Source organism: Chaetodon trifascialis, chromosome 11 (assembly GCF_039877785.1).
Source record: "Chaetodon trifascialis isolate fChaTrf1 chromosome 11, fChaTrf1.hap1, whole genome shotgun sequence".
Taxonomy (NCBI): Eukaryota; Metazoa; Chordata; class Actinopteri; order Chaetodontiformes; family Chaetodontidae; genus Chaetodon; species Chaetodon trifascialis.
This window is the reverse complement of record NC_092066.1, coordinates 19,007,813-19,020,758: the sequence shown is the minus strand read 5'-3', so window position 1 is coordinate 19,020,758 and position 12,946 is coordinate 19,007,813. Positions and strand designations below refer to the sequence as shown.

The 12,946-nt window shown below is 44.3% G+C and overlaps 1 protein-coding gene across 1 annotated transcript in view; it reads right to left on the bottom strand.

The window, feature by feature from the left end:
- tmtopsa (teleost multiple tissue opsin a) overlaps positions 1-7,729 on the bottom strand; it is a 65,295-nt gene extending 57,566 nt beyond the window's left edge. The window contains exon 1 of the mRNA XM_070974362.1: positions 7,357-7,729. Coding sequence (XP_070830463.1) covers positions 7,357-7,729 — 373 coding nt within the window. The remainder of the gene's footprint in view (positions 1-7,356) is intronic.
- Positions 7,730-12,946: the final 5,217 nt, after the last annotated feature.

Genomic DNA, 12,946 nt, shown 5'->3' with positions numbered 1-12,946 from the left:
AACGATGATGGTTTCACAGAATGTTTTTATGTGCCGATACATTGACCGCTCTGCATGTACCCCTGCTGCACACTCTCTTTGGCACAGCATGCTTTGCTGGTCTGTTGCCCGCAGATATTGTGCTCATGCTGCTTTTCCTGCATAGACTGCTTAGCACTAGGTTTTTATTAGCTCTGTTACTTACAAAGTAAACACAGTTTTACAACAACCCACTTGTGTTTCTGTTTGATCTGAGCTCACAGACTCATAGCAACCGAACACATTTCACATTCCCGGCTCATTGCCACCCTATCACATGTAGTCTGTGATTTATCCCTCTGTTGTTCTCAGTCTGCACTCTGCAGACAGAGAACAACAACAGTGCATCTCAGAAAACTGTCTTCTCACCACGGGCGGACTGGCTGATCTCATCTTCAAGCTAAAATCGTTATGATAGTGTTTGCAGACAGGTGTCATCGGTGAACACTGCTATAGTTCAATAGCAGCATCACAAACTGATAGAAGTGGCCTTTATTTCAGTATGTTTTAGAGCAGACAGTAAATGCAGGCAGAATATATTTTGTATGAGCTCTGATTGATTAATGAGTTGTTACAGTTTATATCAAGGCCACAGAAAACACTCTTCTCTGATTGGCTGGGAGGTTGTGCATCAGTTTGTACATGTATTAAGCTGCAGGAAATCAAAGCTATGCTACAGTGGTTACTAATTGCAAACAGTTTAGGAAACGTCCATGTTGGCTAAAACTAACTTGTCCTAAAGGTGCTCAGAATAATAGAAACTTTTGATGTCTACACTTTCAGCAAAGCAAACTCTGTCTGCAGACACCGTGTGGTGTGACCAGAAGCTCTGAAACAAGTATTAAAGTGGTCCTTGAGTAGAGACTGTTTTGTCAAGCTAATGAAATACTGAAACTAATGTTTTCTAACTTTAAAATGTAGTTTTGTGTCTAAAGCTTACAAAACTTTAAGCATAGAGATGGCAGATGAGCAAAACGTTATAAGAAAGCTTTTTGAAGGTCTTGCAAAGGTTGTTCTTTTGCTAATAGTGTTGTGAACATATGTTGGAGGCAATGACTCTGCCTGTATTAAGGGGCCAGCATATGTAGGGATGCATCAGTCCAGTGTTTTCTCTCCTGATACCATTACCAATACTGCAGCTTGTCTGCTGATGAAGAAGAACTGCTCTGAAAACAAATCTGTATACCTCCCTGTGTGGAGCTCATTGGCATTGTTGTCCTGTGAGGCAACACCAGGGATTGCACCTTTACCCAGAGTCTGCAGCCTGACGTGACTGTGGGCATGTAACCACAAAAAACAATGAATTTGAAAATGACATTCACAAAGAAAGCTGTATTTAATCTGGCCAGTACCTGAACCATTTAATAAGGTCAGCACTAGATCCACTGATCCAGTGTATTGGATATCTGATGATATGAGCAAGATAATACACTCATAGATATCCTGACATATAAAAGAACTGACAGGAAAAGCAAGAGGCACAGAATGTGACAGCAGTAAGAAGCGATGAGATGACAGACTGATAACATCTATTGCAAACGTCTCCATTGTCCATTAACCAGATCTGAGCGAGGAACCAAATCAAATCACACTTTATCAAAATTGCAAAACCTAATCAGCAACTCTCCACTGTGGCTCACACACAGAGGTATCAAAACATAATGCTGGCAGCCACCTCCAGCCCTGAAGCTCTACAAAAGTGTTGTAAGACAAGATTAGATAATAGGACAAGAGAGCCCGTTATTAATCCCACAGCGGGAGATTCACAGCAGCAAAGGGGACAGTGCAGTAATAAGAAGCATCAGTGTAAAAAGCACGATACATAAACAAAATAATGAGTAAAACAAGGCAATGCATGAGATGATTATGATTTATCACTTTTAATATGCAAAATATTAAAATCTATATATAAAGCTATTATATCTGCTGATCCCAGCACATGTCCACCCTCTTGATGATAGCAGCTCTTCCTCTCATTTAAACAGTACACGAGTGACAAGGAAATCTAATTTATTCGAGATAATGTGATGACATGGTGAAAGACGCCCGCCCAACTTCACAGCGTCTGAACTCAAACTTCACCCTGCATCCATCCTCGAGTCTTCTGGCTGGATCAAAGGCAGCAGCTGAATCTGATATCTCAAAATGCAACATCTTATGATGTGATGATGTCTGAAAGACAACAAAGGAGCATCGCTGTTCTGCATTTGTCTGTTAGGAAGCATCTGTTCCGCCATCGCTCGCCTGATACTGTGTATCCAGGAAAAGGCAGTTTGAATGAAAATCACAGGATTGAATAAAGCTGTGTTTGCTCTATAAATCCAATCCCAGCATCTCATCTCAGCCATCGCAGGTGCACAGAACTACTGACACCACCAACAGGTAAAAAACAAAGGAAAAGCTTTCATCAGATGACAAATGTCTGGCTAACATGAAGGATGACTGCTTTGGCAAGTCGCTCTCTGTGTTTGAAGATAATTATTCACACTAATGCCTGACTGAAAACCAGACAGCCTTCACACACAATGCATATTTTTGCCTCTGCTTTAGGAGTCCCTAATTCACGATTTATTACACAGCCTCATTAGCCGGCTCCCTCACTCTGACCTTTATGGTGGAGCTCCATTGTTCTGCTTCCTTTCTCCCTGCTGAGACGACTTCTTACCGTCGTTGCAAATTACAATCGCTCAGGGCAGATGTTGCCTGTGCCAGGGTGATGCACATGTACATCAATCAGCCACAACATTAAAACCACCTGCTTAATCTCGTGTAGGTCCCCCTTGTGCAGCCAAAACAGCCATGGAGGCATGGAGACAGGAGCTCTGAAGGTGTCCTGTGGTATCTGGCAAGACATAAGCAGCAGGTCCTGTAAGTTGCACATCCCCCACATGCTCCATCAGGTTGAGATCTGGGGAATTTGGAGGATTAGTCCACACTTTGAACTCTATGAATATTACATTACTAAACAATTTCTGCAGTTTTGCAGTGCACATTGTCCTGATGAAAGAGGGCACGGCCACGAATGGGGTGTGCTTGGTCTGCAACAATGTTCAGGTAGGTGGTACATGTCAAAGTAACATCCACATGAATGCCAGAATCCAGGGTTTCCCAGCAGAACATTGCATTATAGTGAAATGATCAACTTATTCACTTCACCTGTCAGTGGTTTTAGTGTTGGGGCTGATTGATATATATGCATTTCCTCTCCTCTATACATGTTCATCTACTTCTGTGGCTGTATCTGTGCTGGTTTGTGTGTGTGCAGGAGGCCTTCAGTATGCAGGGAGTGGGCATACTAGTGCAAGGTTAATCTAGTGACTGTGTGCAGAGTCCACTTGAGGCAGAAGCAGGCAGCCAACAGTATGCAGGAACACGCACACCTGGTGTCAAATAAAGAGAGAAAAAAGATCCTCTCCTGTTCCTCCTCAGTATGATGGAAGACAATATAAGTTCAGTGCGACAGAGAGGGAAATGCAAAGAGGTGGACAGGAGAGGTGAAGCAGCTAAATGTGTGCCAGGAGGCGGATGGCAAAACAAAAAGTAGTAGGTGAGTGTGTATTTGCACACACGTCTCCACAAATTGTCTTCAGTTTGCGCTCTTGGCATAAAGTCAAAGCAGTGGATCTTCAATTGTTCAGTCACTTCAAAATATTAGATTTTATAGGCTAAAAGCGAGTGAGCAAAAAGTAGAAATCGATGTGAAGAGGGAGCAGGAATGCAATGTTCCAACACCAAGCTAACAATGCCTTTTGTCATTGACAGTGATGCCCTCTAATTTGATGGAACATCGATCATTCAGAAAAGCTTTATAGATATTTGGTGAAGACAGGCACAGTCACTTTGTCAAAGGTGCACCCAACATTATTCATCTGAAAAATCTATTCCACTTTTCCTTTCGCTGACCCTCCTTCACTCTTTCTTTCACTCTGTTTTTATGAGCCCATTGAGGAATTACTCATCCATAACCAATGAAGGCTCTAATGATGTCTGCGAGCCATATCTCTCTCTCCCTCTCTCCCTGTCTGTCTTCCTGCTCTGTTGTAGCTTGTAGAAGCTCTGTCCTGTCAGACAGATTTTAATAAATTGGCTCCTTGTGGATGTCAGGGTTACACGTCTTTAGATGGTGCTTAATCTCGTCATAACACCAGGGTTAGCTAGACAGTTGATACAATCAGAGTACATCCTGAGAAATGGCTCGCTTTATTCTCCCCGATTTGACTCAAATGAAGTAATCCTGTTTTGGAAAGTGCCAACTTATCCCAGAGGAAGGAAGTAGCGCTGAGGAGTCTGTTTTCAATTTAAAAGTTTGACAGATTCAAGAGGCTCTTGAGCAAAGGAAAATTCAATTTAGTTAACTGTACTGTGTGAACATTTTTGCAGTAGATCTGGGAAAGTAACAGGGCAGCTCAGTGACAAAAGCCAGGAACGGAAGAGTCTGCTGGACCCCCACACTCTGCTGAAATGCGACCCACAAAGTCAAATGTGTGTAAATCTTGACCTCCTTCCTCTGCTGCTCAGATGAATTAATTAACTGGCTTATCAGGCATACGCCCAGGAGCCCAGGGGGTCAGGAAGCTCCTAGACTTCACCTGCAAAATGTCACTCATGACACAAATCAATCAGTATGGGATGCAAAAAGCTAATTACCAACAAATAAGGAGACGCAGAGTGACCACAAAGAAAGCCAGAGCGATGATAAAGAGACACAAAATGACCCTATGTTGAGGGCTTGCTCAGAGGCCACTGACCCACAGTCCACCCAAGCTCAGTAGTTAACATGGAAATACAGTTGCACGAGTCACCGAGGTGCCGACAACTGCCAACCACAAAATCTGCTTCTTTTTCACCTCACCTCTTTCTCCAGTTGCTTAATATCAGTCAGACTCTTAAGCAGGTGGCTAAGCAGCTCTTCTAGATAAGGACAAATGCTGGAAATCTTTAGTTACAGCAGGAATCAGAAGCCGTGACATTTGGCTGGTGTATTGCTGAGATTGTGGGTGACTACCATAGCTGCCGCCCTTAAAGAAAGGCTCTAACCATCAGGATATTAGATGCACTGAAGTGAGTGAGAGGAAGCCCCGTTTGTGCAAGATTTATGAGCCCTTTATCCAAACTTCATCAGACTAAAGCTACAGCCGCTGACTGTGGACGGCCGGCGGGAAATGTGCAGTCGATGTACAGTTGTAAAGGGAGGTGGTGGTCTCTATTTCGGAGGAGCTCTAAATATTTTATCAAGCGAAAAGCCATTCACAAAGTCGGCATGTTTTTTTTTCCAATATTCAATGAACTTTAGGAATTCATTTGTAAAAGAAGATGACCATGAATATAAGTGGCTATGATTAATTTATGGGGGCTGTATTGCCAGAAAAACGCAGCAAAGTAATGAAAACATGATAAATTATTAAATGGAAGTTGTGATTCCTGTAGTCTGACAGATTATTCACTTTTAATGCTGTGGATTTTGCATGATATGCACATAGACTGACGTTTCTGACATCTGATCTGAGCCAGATTCTGTCAATGGCGATGTTCAGTAAGAACATGAAGTCTGAGGGCTTGGGAGTCCAAGCAAGCACGAAAATACAGAATTTTGAGTTTGAAAATAATGTATAATGTTTTTTGTTTGTTTGTTTTTTCAAAATTGTGCAACATTTAGTTCAAGGGGAAGGTTTCAAATCATAAAGTGCCCAATATTCCTTGAACTGTGCCCTTTGACTGGACAGCAAGCGATAATAATAAAATAACATACAGTACAGCAGTGCAAATGCTGTAGCACTGTGTTTACATCAGAGAAATGAGCGTTTTAGTGCTGCCTGGTCTTCAAAGGTTGTTTAGATGACTTGGGGAGTTTTTAAAGCAATTAGTGGAACTGATAGCGAGAAAGTCTGTTCATCAGAGATATTTAAATCAGGCGTGAGAGACTCCTGATGATCGCAGAGCGTTTTGGTTTCAAACATTCATTCTGCAAATGAGGAGGAGAAACATGATTCTGTCTTTTATGTTAGACCAACACAAAACTCCTTATTTGCAGCTTTTCTATAGCACCCCTGGCCCGTCCAAAAATAAACACTAAGCTTTTTTTTTTTAAATCTGGCTCAGCATCCCAGCCTGGCCCGGCTCCAGGTGAGTGGGGAAGTGTCTTCTTCTCACCTGCATCACTGCGCCCTTTGCATCCGTATCAGCACTCCTGAGCAAAGGTAGACCAGCGTCACCTTTCACATTACAGATTTCCCCGGGGTGACTTTACTCTGCTACAAATGCTGCTGATGCCTCTGCCGAAGTCTGCTCCATGGACCGAGACCGCGTCCCCACAGCCCCGCAGACCTGCACGGGCAGCTAAATGAACAGTGATGAGGCTTTCTCGCCTCAAGCACAGACGCTCTCCTATATAGTAACAAGCATTTAACGACCATTTAATAGCAGGTTTCACACTGTTTTAAACGTGCTGCTCCCAAGAAACTCGCTGACAGTGTGACGGGGCTTCAGAGTTTGTAACGACATTGAACAAATGGCTAAGCTGTGAGTGAGCCAATCACCGAGTATGCCTCTCTAAATACCCCGGGCGATCTTATTCTATGGACGTGCAGCTTTGGAAGTGATTCAACAGTTTGTCATGCAGCCCCTTCCAGAGATAATGCCCAGGACTGCTTTTTACAAGTCACCACCTGGACCGCAGCTGCGCATCTGCATGTGCAGGCATCATAAGTGACTGTGATAGTGGATGGAAGTCAGTGATCCGCAACATCGGTCTTCTTGCCCTGCTGAATTCTCCTACAGCCTGTGGTTTCCCCCAAACAACAACAGATAATAGGACAATCTGCTCCTTTACCTTAACGATCTCTGTGATGACATACTGCAGGATGATCACACCCAAAATTAAAGAAAAGAGAAAAAAGCTTGATCGACGGAAGGGGTATCCAGAGAAATGCAAACCTAATCTGTTGGCCGAATTATAGGTTTGATGTTGGCGAATTTGGCGCATAAGCCACGACCATTTCCCCATTATTCAAGTCATGCGGGCTACGCGGATTTTCAGGCTTTCCTCTGAAAGTTTCATACGGCCAAAAAGACGCACCGCGCACATCACAGCGGGCGGTGCCAGCAAAGATCCTCAAATATGTGTCTAATTTTTCCAAAATCCTCTATTTCGACTCCAGATATGAGGCTGAACAGCATCTAATCTACCAAAAGCAGTGCTCTGGGAAGGATCCGCGCTCACAGTCTACCATCCCTCACGACCTCATCTGAAATTAAAATATACAGCAGTCTACAGATGTAACAGAAAGACGCAAATAAAACGCACATATGTGCAAACATTCATCGTCTGTTTCTACTCACCAAAGAGGGAGTTGGCGAAGCCGTACCACACGCATCCCCTCTCTCCTATGAGCCACCTTCCCTGCGTGCTGGCCGCGAAGCTGAACGGAGTCCCCAGTACGCACACCAGCAGGTCGCTGATGGAAATGTTAATCAGGAGCAGGTTGATGGGCGACCGCAGCATCTTGTAGCGGCAGAAGAGCACGAGGACCAGGAGGTTGTTCATAAGTCCGAAAGTGCCGATGAAGCCCAGGCACACAGCCACGATCAGGTTCCCTGTCGGGGTGAGGGTGGTCCGGTATGAGCCTCCCCCCAGGTGCCCTTCCGCGGCTCCGGCGCACAGAGCGCTGTTGACCCCTGCGCAGCCGCTCAGGCTCACGTTGGACACGATCATCGCAGCCCAGTGTCACACGGCGGTGGCACACTGGGCGGCCACGGTGCACTGAACGGCAGCTAATATGTCGTTGGCATATTTTCTTTAAAACTGTGTGGGGAAACTAATACTTAGACAAGCTGTCGCTCGTAGCCACTTGTTGCTGTAAAAGAAATGTCAAGTGAAAAAAAAAGTCGAGCCAAACAGAAATGAGGGGTACTGAAAAGTTTGCTTTGTTGGGGATGTCAAAACTTTGTGTCTCAGCTCGGAGGGGAGGGGAGGGTGTTCGAAAATTTGAAGAACCCCAAAAGTTTGAATAGTCTTTGCTCCACCGTGTGGCAGTCTATAATGCACACTCTCACTCTTTCCAGAGACGCTCCAGTCTCTCATACGGACCCTCTCTGTCCGTATTTAAATCACTCTTGCCCGCTCCCCAGCAGCTGACGTCTGGGCGGAGGAGGGGGGGCGGGGGGCGGAGCGGAGCACGCTGGTGGTTCGGTGGGGAAGACAGCAGCATGGACACCGATCGGACCGTCATCATGTGGCTCAGACGCAGCACTGAGCTGAAGCCACCCCGCTGCGCTCCGAGCTCAAATCCACTAAGTCCGCCTTCAACTTTCCGGAGCTGTCCTCTGTCTCCCGGAGCTGCGCGACGTGCGCGGAGCGCGGATTGATGCGCGGCGCTGTCCGTGGTGCTGATCACCGGCAGCGGCGGCTCCACTGATCAACTGCTTACTCTAGTCTGTCGTGCATTTTAATTCCAGGTTTGATGCAAATAAACATGATTTAAGAGCCCAGAGCGACGAGGATTAATTTGTTTGATCAGGTCATAAATACAACATTAAAAGATGAACTCGGGATCATTTACAACACAGATGCCAGCAAGGTCTAATTTATTAAATGCATTTGCTGAGTTAATGACGCTCACAGGTCAAACTGTATTAAGAGTTTTGAGTTATAGCGTCCACAGCCGTCTTGAGTTTATTTTAAGATGAAGCACTTTGTTCATAATTTGGAACAGAGGGAAGTCTTGGCACAAGGAAATGAGGCGTTGACTCATCCAGATTTAGCCACACACAGCACGACAGCACGCACGCACACACACACACACACACACATGCGTGTGCCTCTCCTCCAAAACTGGGGGTGGAGAGCGAGAGAGGTTACAGGACACAGCAGGCTGAATCACTTCCATGTCAAAGATGAGATTTCCAGTCTGCTCCGTTTGGTGGACTGAGACCAGAAGATGGTGATGAGGTCACTCCAGAGCACTGTGCAACATCCTGGTACAGCAGAAGTAAACTCTGCAGGACTCCAGGCTGTCACAGATATCCAGATGTTGGGATATTTAGCATGCTTTTTGTCCACAGAGGAAATAAATTTAACTAGATTTTCCACTGTCCGATGGCTCTTTTCCTTTTCTGTTTTGGTTGATTCAATCTGTGAAATGTAATCAGCATTTTTCCATCTGTCAGCACTGAAAACATACACCCCAGAGATGACAGTCTCAGACTGGAATAATGAGGAGCAGTGAAATGCTAAAACATGTTGAGTGTCAGGCCTCCACCTCTCATGGTGTCCATATATTCCACCACAGGTGGAGAGAAGCAGCAGTCCTTGTTTGCAGATAGATGCACGCTCTGTGTTACCAAACCTCGGCTCTCTTCCAAGTCTGAAAAGCACAGTCTGGACCAACTAGCAGGTCCACTGCAATGCTGAAGTAACCCCTTATCTGTTACCTACTTTACATGGCTGACAGATAAAGTGCTACCAACTGACTTTTTTATTTGGGGAAAAGAACGGCATGCCCTAATTTTAATAAGGTAGTTTCATACTAAGAATGTTGTGTTCAGTTTCTTAAGTAAAGTGCGAGTAAGCAAATACAAAGGTGCTCTAATAACTTCCTAAGAGAACAGTTTGCATCTGGCAGCAGGTAGCACGGAAATTCACGGAAGTCCTGTGTGTGTGTGTGTGTGTGTGTGTGTGTGTGTGTGTGTGTGTGTGTGTGTGTGTGTGTGTGTGTGTGTGTGTGAGTGTGAGTGTGAGTGTGAGTGTGAGTGTGAGTGTGTGTGTGTGTGTGTGAGTGTGAGTGTGTGAGAGAGGGAGAGAGAGAGAGAGAGAGAGAGAGAGAGAGACCAGGTATTTATCACGTTGTGGGGACAAAAATCTGTTTACACAGTCACATTGTGGGGACTCACCTGCCTTATGGGGACAAAATGCAGGTCCCCTTAATGTAAATCATTAAATTTTAGGGTGCAGACTGAGGATAGGGTTACAGGTTAGGTAAGGTTAGATTAGGTACAGGGTTAGGAATAGACAAATAGTGGTTATGGTTAGGGTAAGGGTCCAGGAAACGAATGTAAGTCTATGTAATGTCCCCACAATAAAACACAACGTGTGTGTGTGTGTGTGTGTGTGTGTGTGTGTGTGTGTGTGTGTGTGTGTGTGTGTGTGTGTGTGTGTGTGTGTGTGTGTGTGTGTGTGTGTGTGTGTGTGTGTGTGTGTGTGTGTGTGTGTGTGTGTGTGTGTGTGTGTGTGCGCCATACTTGTACAGTGCAACACAGATGCCCACAATATGATGCCAAAAAGAAAAAAGAAAGTGGAGCAGGGGTTCAAAATGTCAGCAATTAAATGGTAATTAAAAGCAAATCCTCATGGTCAAGTGCTGGCATTTGGTGTTAAAGCAATGCTCCTAATTACATGGGTAAAAATGTGCCCTCCGCAACACTTGACTTTGCACGCCGATGGAAAGTTACAGGATCAGATGGCAAAGTTACTCTTCCCCTTCATGGTCTTTTCTAATCCCTCCTCACCAAATAGCCCCCCTGTCACACTGGAGCAAGGTAATTACCCATGAAAACTGTAGCATGACATTTACTCTGACATCTTCCACATATACGGTCCTACCTGTAATTGGGTTGAATTAAGACTCTTGGGTTCTGTTGTGAATACCACCCCCATTAAATCATCTCGGTGGGACTGGGCAGCTGGTATTTAGTTGGATTTCGAGGTCAGCTTGGTGGCTGCACTCTTGGGAGATGTTCAAGAAGATAAAGTACAAATGGGGTTAGAAGGTCAACCCAGAGAAAGCTGTTTTATGGTTATTATCCCATGTATTTGATTTGTTATGGAGTGTTATTATCATATTAACGCAGTCTTGTGTTTGATATTGTTCTGAAGAGCCACCCTCTCTTGTCTCTTACCCCATAGTGAGATGGATGAACTGGTACATTTATTAATAACTAGCATGACTATTAAATGAAAGGGCTTTGTTCCCCTCCAGGGCTGCATGACTAAAGGCACCTGATGTCAGTCTTTTCCATAAGACATGATTCATTCTACTAAAGACTCACATGTCCTGCCTCCATGAGAGATCCCATCTGGACCAACTTACTGTTACAAGAGTTAACATTTAAACAGTAATGAAATAAACTGGCACGCTGGCTGCTGTGTGTCATTAAAGTGCATTATGTTTCTGCATGTATTAACTCATTTATTGTGATTATGTCGTCCCCTGTGCTTTCCTGCAGCCAAATCTAAAACTGCAGATCAAGATCTGAGCCCAAAATTAAGGTTAGAGGACAGCCACAGATTCGGCCAATTTAATTATAAAGCCCCCAAACGTCCAATTGTAGGTCATTGTTTCTCTGTTGAGGATATCAAGTTATCCTGTTGCTCCACACTTTGCCTCGTCTCACAGATTTATGTGTCACAGCAGATCACTGCGGCATGTTTTTATCCTTCTGTGCCTTTTGTCAGCCTGAAGAACATTATACCAAGACTAAGATTCGACAGCCACGCAGGCTAGGTATCCTCTTCACAAAGCATCCAGAGGGGCCGTGAATGTGTACCTAAGCTCTTGGCAATCCAACTGATTGTTGTCGAGACATTTCAAAGCCACAAATGTCAACCTCGAGGTGGCGCTGGAAGAACTTTCAATGTCTGTACAAAACTTTTTGCCAGTCCATCCACAGATATCGAAATATTTTGTGGCACTGGAGGGAAGTCTCTCAGAGCAGAGGACATAGTTTTGTTCTTTTGTGTCTTTCATCAGACTTAATCACACGGTATTTACTGTTGGTAGCTGAACATGTGCAAGTGGTGGCACCGCTCCCTCCTCCTACAGAATCTACATCTCCGTTATGGTTGTCAGGATACGAGCGCCATTGTAAAACAATGGGGAGTCACTGGAAGAGTTGCGTCCTCAGGAGGCTCGACACAGAAATGAACATACCAGAATTACAATCAGAATTGACTTTATTGGCCAAGTATGTGTGCACATACAAGGAATCAGACTCCGGTTTAAACATTGAACTTGATGTACTTGCATCGGACAACAGAATTAAATAGTGTAAAAATATAAAATAAACAATATATACAGTGAAAATTACAGTGTGTGTTGACAGTGACAGTGAGTGGTGTGCAAAAACTGTGCATTAATGGATTATAAATGGCCAGTCAATGGTTGCTTTGGTATCAGAGGGTTTGTGACACTGTGCCTCGCTGCCTGTTCATCAGAGTCACAGCTTGTATCTGATTGTATTAGCATTAAGTAATCTGCAGCGCCTAGTTCAGTATAACTCAGAGGTATACATATCCACTAAAGCTATGTAAAGAAGCATTGTTTTTAGAGTAATATGCATTAACAACATGCTGCTGGCATGTTAGCCATTAAAGTCAGCATACGTCAACTGTGCATGACCCTGACCAGCTGGATAGAGCAGGATGACGACGCTTTAGCGCTCAGGAACATTTGAACAATGAACAGCTTTCCTTGAGATAAAATGTACACACATCCATTGTTCACATACAAATGGTAAAGTACAGTTATTATCATACAGTATTCCTCAGTACTGTTGGCTGTGTAAGTGAGGATGAATAGGCTGAGGATGGTAAGTCAGAAGCAAGGCTGCAAGTTCCGTCTGCTTTCATACCAAACTTGTTCACAGGTAACTTGAGTTCATGGTTGACGCTCTTACGAACAGGATTATCCATCAACAAATTCTGATGTCACATGATGTTTTGTTTCCCTGTTATATTTTGTGGAAATTGACTCTTTAACTTGGTTTCATATCTTTGGATATAGTGTCTGTATTTCCTCTTCCAGACTGTCTCAATATCAGGCCTGGAATCAGTACATTTGATTTGTTTGTCCTGCCTCACATAAAAGATTATGGGGGCCTCGGTGCTTTGTTTGGGTCGTCATTATGCTGGCCCCAAAGGATGTGCAACTCAAGG